General features: G+C 36.6%; 1 protein-coding gene across 2 annotated transcripts in view; it reads left to right on the top strand.

Moving 5' to 3' along the window:
• Positions 1 to 22691, top strand: part of ATG5 (autophagy related 5) — a 72477-nt gene that overhangs the window by 19524 nt on the left and 30262 nt on the right. For both annotated transcript variants that reach the window (XM_064709869.1, XM_064709870.1), the window contains exon 6: positions 12043 to 12137. In XM_064709869.1, coding sequence (XP_064565939.1) covers positions 12043 to 12137 — 95 coding nt within the window. The remainder of the gene's footprint in view (positions 1 to 12042; positions 12138 to 22691) is intronic.

Raw genomic sequence — 22691 nt, 5'->3', positions numbered from 1 at the left:
GTAAGGTTAAAAACTTTTGTAAGTGTTTCAGAAACTGCTCTCTGGAATGGGTGATCATGTTGCTTTCATTGCATTTTTCTCATCTCCTGAAGCTGTCATTTATATTATCCTTAGTAAATTTATTTTATGAAAACATTTTACTAGAAGCATGAAGATGTTTATTCTGTGTTGTGGGACAAAATACTGAACAGTTAGAATTAATGTCTTCCCGTATATGTATAAGAAAGATTAAATGAAAAAGAAGAACCTTAGAACGCAAGAAGACTTGAACCATGCTGTTGGTTTAGACCAGCAGGTTTCAAGTTAGTTTTGGTTTAATGTGTGTGTTCAGTGGGGGTGTGGCTTTTTTTTTTCCTTGTTGTTTAGTGGTACTGCCTTTCATATTAAAGGTACTCTAGTGATAATTTTGAAGATGAATTGTTATTAGAAACTCTGCTTTCTATTTTTTATTTAATTGGACGAGAGTTAAAAATTAAAGCATTATCTGAATTTGCCATTTGAGTAGTAAGATCCTGAGGAAGCCCATGCATACCTCCAAAATGAAACAGTGGAAGTTAAAGTTCCTTTAACCAGAAGTTACAGAATCTTGATAGTCTGGATATTTAAGGTAATAGGACAGATAAACAGCATGTTTTTTTGTGCTCATTTTAGGCTTTATCTTTTAGTTGATTATTTGTGTAAGAATATTTTCACTTGTAGACAAAGGAGAATTTTTCCGTTTTGCTGTATAATGTTAAGAACAGAGGTTGCCTAGCAAAGTTGATTTCAAGGTTTCACTGTACTTAATGAGAAATTGCACCTGTGGAATCTGACACCTGAATGAGAAGTTTAAGCAATCTTTCAAATGCTAATTTTAATTTCTCAACTCTTCATAAAAGAGAAACAAGAAAAGCTTGTGAAACCAAGAAAACTCTTTTTAAGCATGTTGTATCTTTCAATATGTTTTTATAGGTTTTCGTTTGAGATGTAATAATTTTAAACCCCTTTGTGAAACAGAATAAATGACCACAAAAAAGAAAAGAAAGTAGCATTTGTGATAACTGCTTTGTAAGTAAAGGTACATCTGCAGACTGTTTTTGCTGTGCAACTTCAAACAATTTTCTTCAGTTCTTAATTACAGGAAGTGTTATTTGTTTAATGAGTGATAGCATTACTTAGAAGACATGTCCTGAATTTACATTTTTGAAAAAAACCCATATCCAGTTTTGTTTGGAGAAATATAACTATCAAGTAATTTGGTATTAATGTTTCTGCTGAGAAGTAGTTAGTTCAACAGGTAACACATGAAACCTAGCAGTTGCTGTAAGCTGCAGCACAGAAGAGCTGTAATAGTGAATTTGTGGGAAAATCTTATGCTGGTAACAGCTGCTGGTTATTCATATCAACCTTTACATCCCTCCTCCCACTATTTCTGGTTTTATGTTAATCTGATACCAAATCAGGAAAGAAAACATATTCTTCTATTTTGTGCTGTGGTTTTTCTTGCTCTTCACAGACAATTTTTGATTCATAAACCAGATATTTCTGCTCTTCTTTGGGACAGGTACATTTTTGACCAGCTGTGGATATCTGTCTGTGGTAGGGAAGTGATGAAAGCAGACTGTGCAGCATACTGACCTTTGTTCTTTTGTATGAATTGTTCAAATTCTTTGGCTGGAATTCATGGAAAACGTTACTACTGTTTTTGCTTTGATAGAGTTATGGCCATTTTTATCATGCATGAAAGGGATTTTCAAGTGGGTGGGTTTTTTCTTCTTGCCTTTTGTGTGGAAAAATAAAGGCTTTCAGCTTTGAAACTCTTAAGACTCCATGGGCCTACTGATGAGTCAGGATCAAACCAATGAAATCCCAACTGTTTCCAGGGGGAGAGTTGTATTTTTTGCATGGTTCAAAGAATTAATATCTATAACTTCAGTATAGAATGGCTCTGATAAATGAGGGGATTTAGATTCAGCACATCTGCTTTTTATCAGTTGTGGACTAACAGAAGTCACTGTACCCTGGAACTTTCACGGGCAACATTTATAACCAATGAAGAATAGACTTGGTATTTCTGATACATGAGTGGGAAAAATAAACAATAAGAACTCGTAACTATTTTAATGTTTCTTTTATATATTATAAAATATAATGAAGTCATTATTTTACTGAAAATATTATGGAAAAAGAATGTAATGTTCATTCATGCTGTAGGGATTACCAGAAGTTAAGTGGCCATATTGAATTGTTCTTAGTAGAGGAGAAAAATCCTGCAAGCATTCAGAATATACAATATTTTATCTTTTAATGCATCTGATCTCTTTCTTGCCTTACTGACAGAATCAGCCCTGTGCTGTCTTGCATTTCATTCCAAAATCTATCTAAACTGTTCTTGGGTTTTTGAGAGCCAGAAGTTGTGTTTGTTCTCAGTTACCACATTTCTGTTTAGAAATGTTCAAACTGCAAAAAAGGGAGTGTCTTAGAGCCTTTCTTGTGCTGCATACACTTGACCCACTCAGGTTTGATGGATGTGTTTCTCCTCCTCATAGAGAACTGGTAGAAGCAATGCTGTCCTTTACCCCATGGTGAGCACACTTTAGTAGCTGAACAAGTCTTTGTGATCTCAACTCATCATTTGAAATTTGCTTAGAAAATCTTCTGGAGTTTATCAGGAGAAGATACTGGTTTTTAAATGCAAAGCTACCTTGTTTGCTTCTTCCCTGAATTGGTACCAAAATGGGGAGTTCTTTCCATGTTCAATCTGTGGAGGTTTGGTTAACGGTGAAAAAAAGATTAAATAATTCATTTGAACTTTGAAAATTAGTGTATTGGTTAAAAGTGATTTTAAAAACCCAATCATTACCTCCCTGGGCCTCCTTAGTTAAAAATGTCCCAAAGTGCATCAAGTTGCTTTACAACTAGCATCAGTACCTGCTTATTTGGGAGTTCAGCTGGCATGGCACACACCAAACATTGGTGTTCCTGATACCATGGAAACTGAGAGAATGTGATTTAGGCTGGTTCAGATAGCCCTGCACAAAGTGAGCGCTGCTGGTTTGGTGTTGAGCAGGGTCTGGCTTCAAGCAGGCTGGACCTGCAGAATGAATCAGCTGGTTGTTAATGATATTCCAAGTGGCATAAATGTTTGGGATTTTTTAAAATCCAAATATGGGATTAATCTTTTTGTATTTTGAAAATTTTTCTTTTTTATTTTAATACAGTGTAATTTGCATTAAAGGGATGTTTTGGGCTTTTTTCCATAGCAGCAGGTTTTATTTGGGGTTTAGTTAGTTGTGGTGGTTTTTCTGGTAATGGATTATGACCTAGACCTCGCTGTTAGTTATGCAGTGTTTATGGGATTGTTACCCTTTCAGCACAAATGACTAAGCCAATGCTTCTCTCACATGGGTGAAGTATTGTGAGTCTAAACTGCCATCCCCCTGAAACTGCTTCTGGCTTTGTTTGTCCCCTGTGCTGGCCTGGTCTGTGCTTGAGCAGCTGCCCTTTGCTGTGGCACAAAGGTGGGGAATTGTTGGCAGCCTGCATTGCCCCCTTGCCTTTCTCTTCTCTGCTCTCAAGCAGGAGGGCAGAGCAGGTCTGTCTGTCTGGCCAGTGACAACCAGTGGGTCTCAAAGGAGGGCAAGAACTACATGAAGGCAGAGAAGGAAGGAAAACAAAAGGTAACACAGCATTCACAATCCTACTGAAGTCTCTGCCACGAGAGCAGGTTGCATAGAGATGAGGTAGAGATTGTGTTTCTAGCATTTTCACCCACTTGTGTTAGATGGCCATGTGTCCAGTGAAAACTATTACACTCTGAAGAAGCAAACTTCAAGGTCTCTTTTTGCTGCCTTCTACTTTTCTTCCTCCCCTCCCTCTCAAAATAAGTAATTTCCTGAAAAATCTGTATGGGCAAACTAAAATTTAGAGTAAACTGTCTCTAGAAAATAGACTTCACTTTTAAATTTAAAACTTCCTTTAGTTGTTGAAGGTTTCTTGTTTTGCAATTTGAAATGCTTCTAAGTTACTTTCTCTTAGTAAATGCCTGAATTTATTAATATGCATTAACATAAAGGTTCCTTAACTTTTAAGAAAAGCTTTTTTTTTAGGAGAAATATAGTACAGGGAAAGCAAAGTGGGTTAGAAAGTTACATGGTGTTATGCTGGTCAGTTTTCATATTTATAGAGAAAGCATAATTAGAAATGAAGAAATCAAAATTCCAAGGCTATCCTAGACATGGAGCCGAGAGCTGGTGGAAGGATAAAATTGCTGGGAGTCCTTTTCCCTTTGACTTTCTCAGGAAAGTCTGTAACAAGCCCTGCTTCTAATTCCTATACAACCTGTAGGGTATGTGTTTCAAAAATGGCTTTGCCTTTCTCCTGATTCTGTCTCACAGCAGAAGTGAGTGCATGGATGACTGGCCAGCACTGAACCCACCACACTCATCAGCACATTGTTTGGGAAAACCTCAACATGGGGGAAATCTTAAATTGGTGAACCAAAACCACTACACCTTGTCTGTCATCAGAGCTTTCCTTTTAGTTTAAGTGACAGGGCTTCTGAGATACCTGGTTTTTGCTATAGAGAAAGTTTTATAGGATCTATGCATTTTGTTATTTGAATAAAAGAAAGGAAGTAGTCCATCTTGATGACTTTCTTTGCCTAAACCTTTTCCAGGTAAACTGGTGACCTAGAAATGAAGGGAGGTGGTGGTAAGGAAACTGTAAAATACTTAAAGTGAAACTTCTGGTTTGTGAGTATGTTTAGTAAGTGAAAAGAATGTTGGTAAGGCATGGGCTCCCTTGTGTATACTATAAGAAAATGGGGAAAACGCCTTTTTGATCTGATAGATAACCTGAAGAATGGCATGCTGCTTTTTTGTACAGTCTTCAAAATGTCCTCTTATGTTGAATGTTGTTACTTTGCTGTCTGTCACATCAAGAATATTTTCACATATTTCTGTGGCTTCTGCTACATTAAGTCAAAACTGTTCTAAGGTCCTGTCTCTCTATATCTGATAGTGACTCATATATGAAGATAGTCTGAAAAGTAAACTTGTGTTCCCTTTTGATGGGTGGATTTGTATTGTATACCATGATTTTTCAAATGCCCAGATAAACTAGGTATTTAATAACAAGAATAGTTTAACTGTGGCAATGTGTAAAATGGAAGAGAAAAATAAGTATCTTAATAATGTCATACCAGTATTTCAAGCTGTGATCTCAAAAAAGCTCTCACTAACTGTAGTAGTCATTGAGAGTCAGATGTGTACCAAAATCTTCCTGAAGTCCTTGATAGTTGTAATTATTGGTGTTTTTATAAAACAACAATATGAATTATTAATTTAGGTGAACTAAGTAATTTAGAGACAAGTCTTTATATAGCTGAGAAATTTTAATAATCAGCTGTTCTGAATAGCACAGATATTAGTTTTAACGTGTTCAAAATATCTGTTTCATCAACAAAAACTCCTTCATGCTTGAAGCAAACCACTGAAGAATTTAAGTTTTTATAAAATCGGTTAGAAATACCAGTGAGCAGAATTATGTATGCATGCAGAGTCTTAGTCTTCCTGGGAACAATGTGGAAGTAGTATTTATAGTAAATTTTGAGAAGCCTTTTTTTTTGGCTACAGCAGTTAAAAGCAATGCTTGTTAAAACATGAGTCAGTAGAAAATATGCTTGCTTTAACATTAAAGGAACACACTTTGTATCCTTGACTTTCAGCTGCAGGTCTCTGTACCCTACAGTTTGATTGTATGTATGTGACAGATCACCCTTAGTGAGTTTGTCTGTGAGTGAAGGGAAAAGCTGGTGGGAGCAGTTGGTGGATTGAAGGGCAGATCTGCCATTCAGAGGGGTCATGATGGGCTGGACCCTCCCAGAGCTGACACACAGAGGCTGGAAAAAGCCCATGGCAGTCTAAGAGCTGACTGGGAAGCAGCTTTCTGGAAGTGGATAATGAACAAGAATCTGAGCGAAAGCCTCTTGTATAGTGTTGCCATAATAAAGATTAACCTGGGAGCTACTCAAGCTGTTGTGCCCCCTGCTTGGCTCAGCTCTTGTAAAGCTGTCCTGGGAGTGCTGTGTCCTCTTGGACCCCAAGACAAAAGATATGTGGGCAAACAGAAAAGAATCCAGCAGAGTGCTAGTAAAATTCTTAGGGGCTGGGGCACATGCTGTGTTAGAGAGTGGGGCAGCTGCCTTGTTTAGCCTGAAGATGAGGAGGAGGCTGAAGGTGGATTTAATTCCAGCTTTACCTGAAAGGAAGGCCCCTAGAGCAGATGGAGTTGGACTCCTCTCACTCTTGTGTCCACTGTCAGTGGAGCTGGCAATTACCAAACAAGAAACAGTTACTAGTTAGAGCAGCAGGAAGTGTGATGATACCTGGGGAAGGGAGGGTGGGGTGTGATGGGGAGTGAAAGTGGTTGAGTGGAAACCCACAGAGACTGTCAAACTTCACTGGGCAAGGTCTTGAGCAAACTCATTGAACTTTGTGTACTTTTGGGACAGGGTGAGGAGCTGTTATTCCAAAGCTTGACCTCTGAAGGCACTTCCAAACTAAAGTTTTTCTGTCGTTCTTGTACATGAGTCTGTAGTCTCTTAGTGCTGTCCCCAAGTATTCCATGGTTCATATGGTTGTTAGACAGTGGTGAATCACTGAGAATGGACAAGTTTTGTGTTTTTTAAACTTTAGTACTGAAGATAGTTGCCTGCAGGCTGCGAGTTGGTATTACTTGCACAGGGCTACAGATATGATTTAATTTCAACTTTCTGTTTAATTTATTCCAGTAAATGTCTTTAAGAAGAAACCATTAATAGTCCAGACAAAATTGTGCATATGTGCTATCCAAGGGCTACACCAGTTTGTTCACTTCTTTGACTTGCTTAAAAGATGCTGAAATACAAGAGCCATGAATTAGTATTTCCTTTCTGAATTTCAAGTCTTTCAACTCATTTTTGTATTAGTTCTTTCTGTTTTCTAAACCCTCTCAACAGCCTTCTTGAAATATGTCCAGTCCTAGAATCTGATAATCTCTGATAGTTACATCGTTATCAATTACAGAAACAAAATAGTTCCTTACAATTATGATCTTTTTGTTGATAAGGTTAAAGATTAGGGTGGAGTTTTTTAGTTCTTTTGCCTACTACACTGCAGTGGGAACTTCATTTTAACTGTCTGTATGCTTTTACCAGGGCTTTTCACTGCAAGGTATTTGCAGGTGTATTTTTCCATTCTGTGGTAATTTCCCAGATTGTTTGTGTGCAGATTTAAAGCTATGCTGTAGTGAAATGCACGTGTTGATGGGGAGCACTTGAGCAGTGCCCTTTACCCTCTCAGTGATCCATCCTGTTGTAGCCTCTTGTGGGTGAAAAGGATGTGTCTAACTTCAAGATCCACGTGAAATGTCATGTTGTTTGAAGCATGACAGCACTTGAGTTTCAGAAAATGACTGTAAGAGGCTAGTATGTGTGAAACTAATTTTTCTGGTTGCCTGAGGACCATCTCAGGCTGAAACTCAGGGGCAAAAGGGAGCCCAACCTTTTAGCCCTTAGCTGGGACTAATCCTTAGTTAACACTGCTCTGCAGTAAAAGGTTCAGCAATTGCTGTCTATGAAGAACAAAGTATAATGGCATTACCAAGAACTTTTTAAGATAACAAGGTATAAATTTGCATTAATTTCAGTGACTGCTAAAGGATCTCTATCGGTTTTTCTGTGTCTGGATTGAAGGCACTTGAGATGGTATTTCATGTTCAAACTCAGGCGTTTATTATTTCTTATCAGTAAAACAGTCTCACTACTGTGAGTTGGGCAGCTTTTCATTAGAAGGCACAAAATGGCCAACAATCTCTTGTTACGAGGTCTTTTAAGACTAAACTATCCAATTAAGAACTGACACCTAGATTATTTTCCCTTTTAACCCAATAACTGATACCACAGAGCCTCCAATGCAGACTTTCCTGCTCAAAGTGCCACCCAAACGCATGAAGAAGAAGGAAGAAGCAGCATGAAGAAGAAACCCAGGACAACACCCTGTGCCCTCCATCTTGCTTCCATCCACAACACACTAAAAATCCCAAAACCTAAATTTCTCACCAAGTGATACCCCTACACTACTCTCTGTAATCTATTTCACACTTTTGTGGATTCCAGTCTATCTTGAAGTATAGGAAACTTTCTCCATGAATGAGGGCCAAAGTCAGCGCTCCCCTGGGGATCAGGGCACCCCAGAGCAGACAGAGAAGTATTCCTGGTGCCCTCGGTTTCCACAGATTTCCAGTCTGGTTTAATGGAGAAAACAACAATTCCCAGTGTTTCCCTGTGTCAGTAATTTTTCCAGCAGTTTTAATGGGTACTTTAAGGACATGAATAATTTTACTGATTAGTTTCTGAACCCTACATGCATAATATAGGCATACTGTATTTGTAAATTTATGTTTGAGTTTGCTTTGTTGCTTAATTAATTTTTGTACTGAGATTATTGTCATGGGTGACATTAATTCTTTGTAGTTTTGCCAACTCATAGATTCTGTGCATCTCTGTAGTACTGAAGGCTGATGTCTGTTTTTTGGGCATTCAGTGACTGCATTTCTAAGCAATAGATAGTTATAAATATTAGCAACTTGGTTGATACATTTCTCAGTTATTTGGTCATGAACTTTCTGATCTTTGACATAAAATACATAGAGAAGCTTTTATATTTCATTTTATGCAAATTTATGTAGAATCATCATCTCTCTTGTTTAAGAAATATGATTAGTGGAGTCATATCAAACTTCTGTACTGTCACTAATCTCACTTCTATTCAAATCTTATTGTCATTACTTTAAATATTGTTATTCAGATAGGGACATCTGCCTTTTGCAAGTACTCTTTTTGCTAATACAGAAACTCTGTAACAATTCAAGCAAACTGTGAAAAACAAAAGGGATCAGATTTGACTGTTAGGGTGGTTTAGGTGTCATGCAGACTGCATAAGCTTTTTATGAGGGAGGGAGACAAGGGTGTAAAGTGCTTCTGCTGATAGGTAGAGAACTCTTCCTTGTTTACTGGCTTGATGAAAACTCAGTTTTGTTTTGATTGTTAAATTTCCAGCCAGTACCTTCTGTCTTTGTCCTGTCTAGCCAATAAACTAATTAGCTCTTCCAGCTCAGTGTAGCAGTAATAGCTTCCTTGAGACTTTGCAAAAATAGGGGGTACTGATACTATAAAAATGAGTGAAGGAAGAATCCTTTCACTTAGGTTTTTAAGGAGATTGGGGTGGAAATTCGTCAGTGGTTTTGTTTGTCTATTTAAGCTTTTAGTCTTAAGGACTCTGTGAAAAGCAGTCCCTTTTGGATTTTGTACTTTTGGAGCTTTAGGATTCTGGCACTCAGCCAATGCTCTGCTAATAAAGGCTCTTGCCAGGTTATATATATCAGTATGCAAACTGGATAACTTTTTTTTCTCCTGCTTGCTTTAAAAATTGTGTTAGTTTTCTTACACCCAACTCTGTTTCCTGTGGTGAAAATACTTTATCACTGGAAAGATGTTTGGAGGACAGCAATATAGGGTTGTGAGGAGGAATCTGTTTAGAGGTCTTCAGACAGTGCTGTACACAGTGGAAATCTTAAGATACCTGACTCCATTATGTCTAGCTGAAATTCCTGGGATATCGGGTGGATTGACAGAACATGCTTGATTACAAAATGCAACAAGTTCATAATTCAACTGTTGCAGATTTATTGCTGTTGTATTTGGGAACCACAGAAACTATTAGAACTTTGAACAATAGATTGTCTTAAGCACTGCCTGAGTGTTCACAGAGTAATTTGAGGGGTATAAATTTTTAATTTTAGCTGACTTAAATAAGATTACCTGGTTTCTGGCATGTTTTGTGGGAGGTGAGGAAGCAGGAATGAAGAACAGAAGTGAGTCAATTGCACACTACTACTGTTTAACTTCTTTTTGTCATCCAGAGCCTTCCTTGTTTTCCATATTTGCATGCCACAAGGGTTAATGTGCCTAATTTCCAGACATAAGTCTTTTAGTTGTTCATAATTTCTTTTTCTCCTGATCCGTAAGATGTGATGCTCATTTCTGGTGAATTTTGAGAACAGTAAACTGTTCATCCAATATTCCTAATTACAGTAATATGAGCATTAAACAAGTAAATCAAGTTAATGTTTGTTTTATTTCTGTTCAAGTAGGATGTCTCCAAATATGGAGATTCCTTATTTAAGTCTGCTGAAGCTCACTAGCTTAAGTAGGTCTGAATTGTTTTGTTTGGTGTATCACCATAACAGTTTTCTCAAGTGAGTTAGAAGTGGTAATTGGAGTATAAATCTATCAGTGCCTGCTGTGGAATGCCTGTTCACACATCTGTAGTGAAAGCTACAAGTCATTCTGAGTGCTGCCTGCAATCAAAAAGGAAACATGCTAAATCTTCACCTTGCTAAATCTTCACCTTCCCTCTGAAAGAGTTCCTGAGGAGGAAGCAGTCATCTTTGTGTTGGACATTTTCAGACCAAACCTCAGACTCTGCAGACTGGGTTCCCAACTGTGGGATGGTTTGGTTGCAGTCTGCTCCAGGGCTGTCCCTGTCCCTGCCAGCCCAGCAGGGGATGGATGGGGTGACAGCCTGCATCAGGCAGCTCCCCGTGCCGGGCAGGTGCCTGCTGGTGCTGCTGCTGTGGCTCAGGTAAGTGCCCGTCAAGAGGCACTTGCTGCTAATCAGGAATCAAGGGTGTGGAAGTGCTTTCTCAGATAAGTATCAGGAAATGCTGCTACAGCATACCTGGCAGGAGTTTGTTCCCAGTTTCTTGGAAATTCCTGCCTTGTGCTGCATTCAGTCGGGAAAGGCAATGTATTATAAACCCTGCAGTATATACTAACCTGTGCCTTTTAGTGCACTGACAGGCATCTGTGCTGTGTGCTGGAGTGAAGCAAATCTCAAACTCATTTTCTGCAATTGCTTTAAGTGTAATCAGCACTTTTGGAAGCAGGAAGAATCTTTTTCCTGTGAATACATTTCTGAATTTTACCTTGTTTCACTGGGGATGAATTTTGTAATGGGTATATTCTGTAAGAGCCCAGCTTCTTGAAACTTGACTGAACATTGTACCCAGGAGAGAAAATTGGAGACTGTTTGTTCCTTCTGCAGAAACATCTTCTGTATTTGGTATCTTGGGAGAGTTAGGGCCTATAAGGAATTTGATCCCTTGCTCTTCCCTGCCTTCTTCAGTAAGGCTAGCACCGGCTTTATTCATCTTAGCTCTTGGTATTTCTTTCTGTCACTTCTGGTGCTAGTTACTTGCTTCATTTGAATAATTGATTTGCATGTATCAAAGCCGTTATTACTCTTAAATTAATTTTTAAGTACATTAAGAGTACATTTTAAATGTACTCTTAGTACATTTTAAATGTAATAAACTATTCAGTTCTTGTAGTGTATGGACAGCATGAAATGGTGTGCAGGCTATTTACCCTACTTACTTGGATAATAACAAAAATGTGTTACAAGCATAAACTTTTATTTTCAGGTTGTGTCACGAATCTGGCAGTATATTTTCTGATCATACCATGCATTGTTACAGATTATTTTAAGATCTACATATCCAAATGTAAACCACTCAAGAAGTATTTCTCTTGCTTTAGTTTCTTTGTGCTTTACACCTGTTGCTCAGTTAAAGCTAAGAACAATTAGATGTTTTTAGAAAACTGTGAGGCAGTATGGACCAGTAACATCAGGGAGTGGAGAAACAGGCACTGTTAATCGAGTAATGAAATCCATAATTTATAGCCCAGTATTTCCTCAACAGTGGGAGATAAGATATGAGTTCAAGTTGCTTTCTCTTTCCATTCAATAAATCACGACATCACTGTTTTCATAGGAGAATGCAGATGACCTACTTTTGGCTTCAGGTTAAATAGGGAAGAGAAATGTGGGGAATATTAATTAATACAGGTTTAAACTTCTGTAAGAAAAGCTTGCATGATATTCCAGTTGTGTCTCATATACCTCTTTAGGCTGAAAAAAATGTTACTGATATTGACAAAGTCTAATTTTACCTTCACAGATAAATTTGAGCAGTTTTGGGCAATAAATCGAAAACTCATGGAGTATCCTCCAGAAGATAATGGATTTCGATACATCCCATTTAGAATTTATCAGGTAGGAGACAATAAAATAAAATCAAATCTTCCACTGAGGTGTCATATGTTGTAATCTGTTTTCAGACTTTGTTTCCTTTTCTAGCATTATGGCAAAACTTTGCATGCTCATTTTTGCTGGATCCTTGAGTTGTATGCATTAGCAGACAAAACAGACTGTACTTATTCTAATAGGTAATTAACATTTATTATGTTGCAAGTGTGTAATACTTGACAATGTGCTACAGCTGGTGTAGATAATGTTTGTCTGTTCTTTTTTAAAAAACAGTTCAACAACCTAATTCTGTTTTTAAAATAACTACTAACTATGAAGAATGCTTTAGATGCAAAATGCCCTGTGAAAATTCTAAGCCAAACACTTTAGAAGCAACACTTTTCCCTCAACCACTGTATGGGCTTTTTTTCCTTGTAGGCTTTTTAAGGTGGAAGTAATTGCATGGGTCTTGCATCTAGTTCTTACTTTTGTCTTCTAGTTGTATACTTACATTCCAAAACTAGCTTTGAATGTGGATTTTTTTTCCTGTTTTAATATACCAGCACTTTATTTTTCTCAGCATTTTGTTTGAAGACATATTCCTTGGAATCTTTAAATTTTTTTCTTATCCTAAGGACACCTCCTTAGTTTTTATAGCATTAAGGTCACAATGAAGTTTGGAATGATGTATGGCTAAAAGCTTATACAAAAATTCAAGTAGCCTCTCTGTAAATTAAACAGTTGTGCTCTGTTGGAATGTTTCAATCTATTTATATTTAAGTTTTGCACCAGTAGCTATGAAAAGAAAGTCCTTTATTCATAGTACTGAATATTTTGATATTACTCTGTAGCGGGTTATAATGACCATAGAAGCCTATACAGTCTTGCAGTGGGCCTGGAGTAGCTTTTAATGTTAGATATAAGACATTTACTGTCATAATGAAACCTCAGATTGAGAACGGAAGTCAGTTATTTTGACAGAGATCACAGCAGATGGCAGGGTTTGTATAAGAATCAAAAAGTATGTATCAGGAAGAGTGGTACTCACAGCATTTGTTTGGTTGGTGACTAAGTTATTTGCTTGTTTGCTGATAGGTGTGAGGTTTTTAAAAAGTCTTTTCATAGAAATCACATAAATAGGTTTGCAAAAAAGAGGTTTTACTCTCTGAATAGGTTGCAGATCTTTAGGGCATGAGGGAAGATTTCTATGATACCACAATTTCCAACTAATAAAGCTTTTTAAAAATAATTAAATCAGTAACATCTATCACTTGAAACAGTTGTACTTATCTTGATTGCCATTACCTTTTCAATTGGAAACCCTTACTTGCTATGGTTTAAACCCAAAATATCTAACTAAGAATCAAAGACCAAACACAAATAAAGATGATGCTGAGACAACCTTTGAGAAGGTTGGTATATACTATTTTCAGTAATGCTGCTCTTAGCATTTCTAAATATTTCCAATATTTTTAAAAATGTGGGTGCAGATGTCTCTGGCTTTTTTATTTGGTATGTTAGTGTGTGTACTGATTACTGCTCTATGTGTTTAAAGGAATTTTCAGAAAGCCTTAGAAAGGGTGAGGTTATAATTTAATTCCAAACAAGGAGTTAGTGACAAACTTGCATATGGGAAAACAACTGATTCTAAAGTGTTCTTCAGATGTATTTAACCCCTATCCAGAATGCATTTGATTTCCATTAGTGCTGGTAGGAGACCTCTTGGCGTTCTAATTGGTTGCTTGTTTATCTCTACATAAACACCTGATTTAACCTGAGTTCATGTTGCAGTGGATATTTATTCCCTGTGTGTCTTCCCACAGTGTTCCTGTAGGTACTTAGGGATACACAAGTGGATGGCAGGAAATAATGAGGCATTGCCTTCAATGGGAAGAGTTCCCCCTTGTATTCTCCATACTTTCTATTATGCCAAATTTTTAGAAGAAAATTCTGTGATGGGAACTTTCTTCTTTTTGGCAGTAGGAGGTGGATGAATTTGTTTTCCTTCAAAAAATTGTACTAGGTTATGATAACAAGTAAGAAAAACCAGTCTTAGCTGCAATTAAATGTGAATTGGCAAAGTTGCTGCAGAAAAAATGCATTCAATAAAGTGATTTGATAGATCTTTTTCACTGAAGAATTCATTATTTTAAAAGCTCAACAACTCTTTCAGTTGTAAAGTTTGTCTACTAAAATACATTTCTAAAGAATAATATGAATCATACCTCGTGTGGTGACCAAATCTGATGTGGTGTGTGGGAGAAAGAAATGGCAAAAATATGAACATCATACTTGGGTAAGTCAGAACTAAACTAACCACAGGTAATTTTAAAAACCCTTGTCCAGCACCTCTTCTTTAAAGTATAGCAGCTAAGATTGGACCAGAATCCTGGAATCTACAGTAGATAATGTAAAAATAGGTTGAGAATCACTAAGGATTAACTTGTTTGCAATTTTAATAGTTAGCTAAGGTATCTTGGTAATTTTATGGCCAGCTGCTGTCATATTCTGTTAGCTGTGCTGTATGGAACTTGAACCAGATAAACCTTTGACATAGGTGGAAACTTTTTCTACCAGAGACAGTTTAAAAATAGTATTATATTTTTGTGATACTTTTAATTCAATGTGTCAAAAAAGAAGTTCCCCACTTCATCTCTTCAGAGGCGTAAGCTGCTTTGTCTTCAACTGACGTGCACAAAAGCTTTTTTGCCTTTTTATCTGATAGTACTGTAGAATTGAGTGCTTTTTGCACTTGTTCTTTAATGGCAAGAAAGAAAATAATAGTAGTGTTTTGAGTATATTTTGAATCCCAGGTGTCAAGCTTTTTGTATCCAGTACTAGAGCTGGTTTGGCTTGTGGAATTTCCCCCTGTGTTTATAAGACCAGCTGATGTTTCACAGTCTGATTGAACAAACTGGCTGATAGATAGCAGGAAGTTTTCATCAGTCTTTAGCTCCAGGCTCTGTGACAGGGCATATTAGTCAGGAGAGGAGTCTCTACATGCTGATAGAGACTGCTGTGATGAACTGCTGCCTGCTGTGGGAGCGTTCTGAGTCTCAGCTGTTCACCTAATTTGTACTCATGCCCCATTTTTGTTTCTTGCTCTCTTCCCATGTCATGCTCACCTACCTCATCATGCTTTATTTCTCTGGACTCTGTCCTCTGAGTGTATGGGATTTACAGCTGTATAGTGTATTTCATTCTTGAGATTAAAATTACAAAATTATTGGAAGAAAAGTAGATAAGAACTCTTCATGCCAAGTTTTCCTGCTTTTTTTTAGAGTCTCAATTGCTTGAGGCAGGTTGGCTGTTTTGTGTTTGCTGTCCCAAGAAGGGGTGATTTGTGATTGTGTTTCCTTTATTTGGTACTGAACAAGCATTTCCTTTGCTTCCATTTTCTAAGGGTTTTGATTAACTTATTAGATTTATTGTTTATAATTACATAGTAGGCCTTAACTTTGAACAGGTTTTCCTGTCATAAGTCCCTTAAAATGTTGAGATTAAGTTGTACAGTCACAAATTGTGAGGATGTTTCTCTTCCTTTGTAACATGAGGGAAATTCTCCATATTAATAATATATAAGTTAAATTCAACACTTTGCTCTTTACTCAAGGCTGCATTATTGAGATGTCTGAGTCGATATAAATATTTACCATGACCTGTCCTCTAAAAGTGGGAGTGGGAAGTAAAATATTTTAAGACATTGTTAATACCTGTCTCAATAAGTGAATCAGAAGCTCAAGCATGGCCATTTCCAAGCAATTGAAGACTGTTTCATCCCTATTTCCACATTAATTGGCAGAGCTGAGATAAGCAATTGCAAAACCCATTGCAAGTATGCAAATCAACAGCACAATTTGCCTCACATTATGACAGTTATTTAAAAAAAAAGATCAAAAGAGGCTTTTTGGAAAGATACTGGGTCTACCTGTAGAGTTTTCAAGTAATAATAAATCTACCTTTTTATTCTAGTAGCTTATTAAATTTTTTGTTGTTGTTGAAAAGTCTCCATTGCATTTCAAGTCTGAATTTCTCTGACTTCAATTTCTAGATTCTGTTTTGCCTTACCCCCCTTTAAAGTCGTGTGACTTTCTGATCTCCCATATTCACTTATGGATTGGTATCAGGAGCTTTCTTTGCTAAGCTGAATCAATTCAGCTTTTTAAGCCTCTTGTCATGAGACTTTCTTATCAGTACTGAAGTTTGTTTTTAGTCATCTTTTCAAACGCTGGCTGATAGCTTGATAATCCTCAAGATTAGTATTGAGGTTAGGGAGATATAAAGGGCAAAAGTAAAGTTAATTTTTATAGGATATTAAACCACAAATGATTCAAGCATTGGTAGAATACAGGTGAAGTTAGCTGCTACTTGAAACTTCAGATTTAAAAAATGTTATGAAAGAAGTTGCAATGCAATACCTCGTCAAGGAAAGGAACTAGAAAATATGCTGTTGACCTGAAGAGGGCAACACAACCCAGCAAGTTTCAGCATTTTGTTGGCTAGTGTAGAATACTTTTGAACAGATCTGTGTACAATATCTTCGTTTTTTCTTATTTATTGAAAATGACGCTTTCATAAAGGACCTGCTGAAAATAGACAATTTGTTTCTTAAAAACTTCCTTTTACAAGGAAGAAGTTTGAGTGAATAGGAAGATCATGTGAGAGGCTGATTTGTGTAACAGCTGGGCTCAGCTGAATTTCTGCGCTGAAGAGAAACAAATGGACTCTGAGTTTTTCTAATAACTGATGGTTTGGCACTAAAGAAACAGTAGCACACTTTCACCAGTTTTAAATTACTTCAAAATCAAAGCTTCATGAATAAGAAAGTTTAAAAGCTATGTTAGGTAAATATTTTTCCTTGTGCCTCATGACTGGGGGAGGTGGGGGGAAGAGAAAGAAACATTTCTATCGAGTATTGCACAGGGGCAGTGTGATCCTTAAATACTCATTTTCTGAACTGGGATGTTTTGTTCTGTGCTGAAAGTAATAGCAATTTGACTAGTTCTCACCTTGAGTTGAAGGTCACTGTCACCACAGTCCCACCAGAGGTTCCGTAATTGCATAAGCTTTTCTTATGCATCACAGTGCACACTGAAATGAGCTGGCTCAAACCAGTGCTGCTCAAGATGACTTTTTTAACATATTCTATATTAAGGAATGCTCATGCAGCTCTCTTGAAAGACTTCAGGAACCCCTGTGCAAGTTCAGCCTTGTGCCTTTAAGAATCTTGGTACAGCATGGGAGCTGTCAATCAGAGTTTCAAAGAAAAGTTCTGAGATGATAAACTGTATTTGTTGTCAAAACGTGACTAAAGTTTCCTTAAATATGCCCAGGTTGTCTGTAAAACTGTCAATCTGCCTAGTTCAAAGCTGTTGTAAAAGTTGCACAGTGCTCAGGGAAGGAGATGCAGAGGAGATGGAGCTATAAAACCTCGATTTGCGTTGATTCTCAGCTGTGGTTGAGCTGTTACCAAGCTGGATGGTTTTAAACTAGTTCAGGCCTGTCACTAAGAGCTACAGTAATTCTTCTGGGTTGACCGTAGATGTAGCTTGCATACAGTGAATAAAGTAGTTTTGCTTGTATGAGAAACAGTTTGTTGATTACAGTTAATTATACCTAGTTTTAAAAAAATTAGGGATATACTGGATTCTGCATATTGGGGGTAAAATGGGTAGTATTTTTTTTAATCCTTTTTTTTATCTTGCACTATTTAAGTTACTTGTGAATCCCAGAAGAATCTAAGTACATAAAAAACCAGTAGAATCTTACCAGTTACTAAATGAAGTCAAAGTGCATCTTGAATTACAATGGAATAATGAACACTTTGTGTAGGGTAAAAAAAGTCCATTGGCAATTTGAAAGTACCTTAATCTTACCTCTTATGCACCCTCCAATTACAAATTGGCAGTAACTTTTTAACCAACTGGTATTGTATAAAACTCTTCAATTGTTGTCTTTTCTTTGAATTGCCTTATGATAATGGAGTTGAGTGTAAGTAAGTTTGGGTAAGTGTTCATGCTACAAGTTTGAATTTGGAGCATGAGGTTTGAATCCTTGTGGCTCCCTAAACTGTTTCATTAGGGTGGTAACCTTGTAGATTTATATATCATCCTAAATTTGTTAAGAATGTTAGTGTATGTATGCAGTTCTTTAAAAATTGCACTTTTTACCTCATCCTTGAATCTTTATTCTTAAGAATATCAATACATTGAGAGGCTGTAATGAAGACAATGAATGAAGCATTAATTCAGTTCAGTTGGGTCTGTGTACAGTTACTCAAAATCTTACAATTTAATTGCATTGTTCTTTAGTATAATACTACCTGTCCTCTGATCATTGAAGCTGATCACTTTACTTTTCCATTTCACTTGCTGTAGTCAACAGAAAGTGATTTGCTGCTTTTATCACATACTGTGTAATGTGGGCAAGTTCTTATGTTGTGGCAAAAGGGACTTTGCCTACCTGAAGCTTACCAGAGCTGTATTCCCTAGAGATTGGCTCTTGTACTCTGGTGTAGTAGCAAAAAAAAAAAAAAAAAAAAAAAAAAAAAAAAAAAAAAAAAAAAAAAAAAAATTAGTTGGTGAGCTGCTTTCCTCAGAAAAAGGGAAAAAGCTGATATGTAATTTTTTCTTCAGAGAAATGAGGGATTTCATCTTCAAGGGTCATTTCTGTGGCTGTGCACCATAAGCAGTGCCTGTGGAACGAAGCCCAGCTGTCCTATCATGCTGATGCAAAACTCTGTACCTGTTTTGACTTATCAATATCAGCACTTCACCTTTACTTATTTTAAAATAAAATAGGTGAATAAAGCAGGTTATGCACAGAACTGAGGATAAGAAAATATAGAAAATGTTCTGTTTTTGGAAAGTACCAAGACTTCTATTTGCATTTTCCAGAAGACTAAAAGCAAATTCTCTACAGGTAAGTGTGGAATGGAACAGACCTATGAGGAAGCACACTCTAGAAATACAGTATGAATTAGCAAACAATTTTTTAAAAATTTTTTTGTCCTTGATTATAGGAGCTCCTTTTGGTTAATCATTAGTGTAGAAAACTACAGCAATTATTGGATTTAATGGTTTGAAGTAGCTTGAAGAGATTTATGAAGTATTGTATTTTTCACTGCTATTAAGCAAGCAATGAAGTGTTTGTTTTTGTGGATGTAAATCCATTTCTAAAGTTGTTTGCTTGATAGGTAGTCAGTATTCAATTGCTCAGTTTTTGAGTGAGGCTTAGGTCTGCATGTGCACATAAAGCACTGTAGCTGTGAAGAGCACTCTTGATTTGTTGTCCCTGACTCTTCAGTTGTCTTGATATGTTACCAGTTACAAATACATTTCCTTCCCAGGAAAGAATTTGTATTACTTTGAGGCCATGCTTTTATTGTAGGTGTGTTTGTCTTCTCAGGGCTCAACAAAACTGCCTCTTGAAGCTGCTTTTTGTGTTCAGTCTCTGCTGTTTCTGGCTGTGTGATGGTTGCCTGCTGTCTGCTCTGTGTGTCTCAAGTGTTGACTTTCTTCTGCTTCTAGGATCTATCCAATTCACCTGACATTAAAAATAATGCAGATCCAATTGTTCAGAGAATACAGTGCTAGTTTCCCTGCACAAGAAAATTCAATAATTTGAAAGACCAGGCAACAGCCAGAATGTAATGCAGCCATACTTGTTAGGCATTTTGAGTGGTACTTCTGCAACTTTTTGTATGGAATTGGAACTTTTGGCAATACATACTCTTGTTAAAAATGAGCCACAAATAACCTCCCTGTCATAGGTTCCACATAGCAGTGGGACCTATGACAAGGAAAGTAAATTATATCCTGGGCTGCTGCAGGATGAGAGTTGTCAGCAGCTTGAGGGAAATGATCCCTCCAGTTCACTCAACAGTGGTGAGACCACACCTGGAATCTGGTTTTGGACAGTTCAAGAGACACATGGGGCTGTGGGATGAGAGTACCATAAAGGACCACTGAGATGATTGAGGAGCTAGTGAATCTAACATTAGAGGTGGAAAAAGACTGTGGGAGCTATGACTGTTCAGTCTAGAGAAGAAAAAATTTATGGGTGGGGAGATCTCATCAATGTGTATAAATATCTATCTGAACATCAGAAAGTATTTTGAGTGCAAAATCAGTGTATACAACATGATGCATCTTCACAAACAGTTACAGAAACTTAAGCAATGTCTTCAATTCTGAAGTGTCACAATGCACTCAGGCCATTAAATTTTTAATCAGTTTGTTAAGGGATGCTTTCTAACTACACATATCTTTTTCAGGTAACTAGAACATGTGGTAGGACATTAACTTTCAAATGTTTTATATGGTTCTGATTACTCATTTTGTTGCTATTACGTAAAGTTTTTTCTAAAAGATTGTAAGGAAGCATTCTCTGCCAGTTTAAATAATATGGAGAAGGGTGATATTTTAAATGGTTCTTTAATCTTTTTAAGGATGAGCAAGTAATTACTCTCAACAATGTAAGGGAGAATTAGCTGAAATAGTTGCCATATTTCTCTGTAGGTTTATAATGCTAAACTATTGTTAGTTGTGTACAAAGTTAGTACAGAACTGCAGTTGCTTCATAAGTATGCTCTGTTTAATGAAAGGCATCAAGGAAGACACAAGTTGTTGTCCATGAATGATTAGGAGAATAGTCCTTAACTATTCATGATCAAAAATGGTTCAATATTATTGTCTAGACATAACTGTAATAAGCTCTACTACATAAAATTTTAACCTTATTCCAGATGTGTTTATAATTCTAGTTGTGGCTTTAATTTGACTACAGTTTTGGCTAAGATACTAGATAATTTAGCATTATTACTTGCATCAATTCTTGACATAATACTTGCCACATGTTATGGGGGCTGTTGTTAGGGTCTGTTAAAGCTTCCACCAAGAAAACACATCATGTAATTCATCTTGCTTTTAAACCAGTGATCATTTATGTTCAGCACTACCTAAATGTTTCTCAGTTTGTGTAATACTGTTAGGAGTGCTTTCAAGAATAACAGAATTTTCACTTGACTTGATGTTGTGATTCCTTGACATGTATGACTGATACCATGATTGCTTCCCTATCTAAGGAGTTTTACAGGAGTGCCATTATAGAGGCACACATTTAGCATGACCATATTAAAGCAAATGTGCATGCATTCATAGACTCATCTTCAGCTTTAATCTAGTGATAAACTTCTGCACTACTAATTTAGGTGACTGGAGTTAATGTAATTAAATGTATGAAGTGTAGCCTGTTTGTCAAATCTTTTTGTTGTTGTTGTTTCAGGCCTCTTAAGAATAGTAGGGAGTGTAAAATTCCTGTCCATCATAATTAAGATTTTCCATTCAATGAGGAAACCAGAGTCCTTTTTACAACATTTAACTGTAAAAATTCTGATGCAAACTCCAAAACAGGCGAAAGGATTAACTTTTTTCTATAGTTTAAACTCAGGTATATATGTTGTAATTTTTACAACCACTGAAAATGTCTAATTTATTAGAGAGATTTAAAATGTAGTATGGGAAAAACAGGTAATTTGATTTAACATATTTGTTGATTTTATAGCTAGTCCTGCAACCCACAGCACATCCTGTCAGTGACTCAATTTTTGTGGTAATTCTGGGTAGGTGTGTTGAGAATGTCTATTCTTCTTTTTGTCTTACGGGTTTCAGTTACGTGTTGGACTCATAAAAGCTTTACTTGCTTCTTTTATTAAAAAAATAATTCTGTTTTATATTGAGTTGTTCTTTTTTCTCTGAACAATGTTGTGATACTGCAGATAAGCAGGTCAAAATTTTGAATTAATAATTAAAAGCAATGCCGGCCTTATTCAAAGCACTCAAAATCATAACTAGAACATCTGCTTGGTGGACTTTGCAGAGACTAAAGAAATACTAGAAATAGTCTTTTTTTTGGAATGTTGTTCCAGTCCCAACAAGTTAAAGACTAAGTAAAATAGAAAAATTATCAAAGGTATAGAATAAAGCAGTGAGTTGTCTGGGAGAAGCCCTTTATTACTTGGAAGATTTGAAGAGGAGAGGAGCAATGATAACAGGATAAAGACATAGCCCATTGTCATGTCTTATGCCTCTTGTAATAGAAACTCAAAAATCTTAATGGAGTTTGAAAGGTGACAGATTTCAAATAGATAAAACAAGATCATTTTTGTGTGTAGTTTTTTTTAAAGTTTTTTTAAAATGAAAGAAACAAAACAATAAAAACCCATCAACTCCCACCCAGAAACATTGTTGTACCATCTCCACAATTAAATACTCAATGAGTCTGGTCTAATATTAAGCAAAAAGAAGTCAAAGGTACCCATCTTGAAATTCCACCAAAATCCCAAAATTTCAGCACCAGTGGAAGAACAGTATTTCAGATGGGGATTTGCAGTATCTTGCTTTTGGACAAGCATGGTGTTGTGATGGTTCTGTGACTATAGCAACTCATCAGCTTTTCAGTTAGTCACTTTTAAATTGTGCATTGAGATTCGTAATTGAAAACATTTCTACAAGGTAGAAATGTATGGAAACAATGCATTTTAGCAAATATTTGCATAAGTTTATTTTCCTGTTCTTTCTT

Source organism: Zonotrichia leucophrys, chromosome 3, assembly GCF_028769735.1.
Source record: "Zonotrichia leucophrys gambelii isolate GWCS_2022_RI chromosome 3, RI_Zleu_2.0, whole genome shotgun sequence".
Taxonomy (NCBI): Eukaryota; Metazoa; Chordata; class Aves; order Passeriformes; family Passerellidae; genus Zonotrichia; species Zonotrichia leucophrys.
Note: the sequence above shows the minus strand (reverse complement) of the source record. Positions and strands in the feature narration are given on the sequence as shown.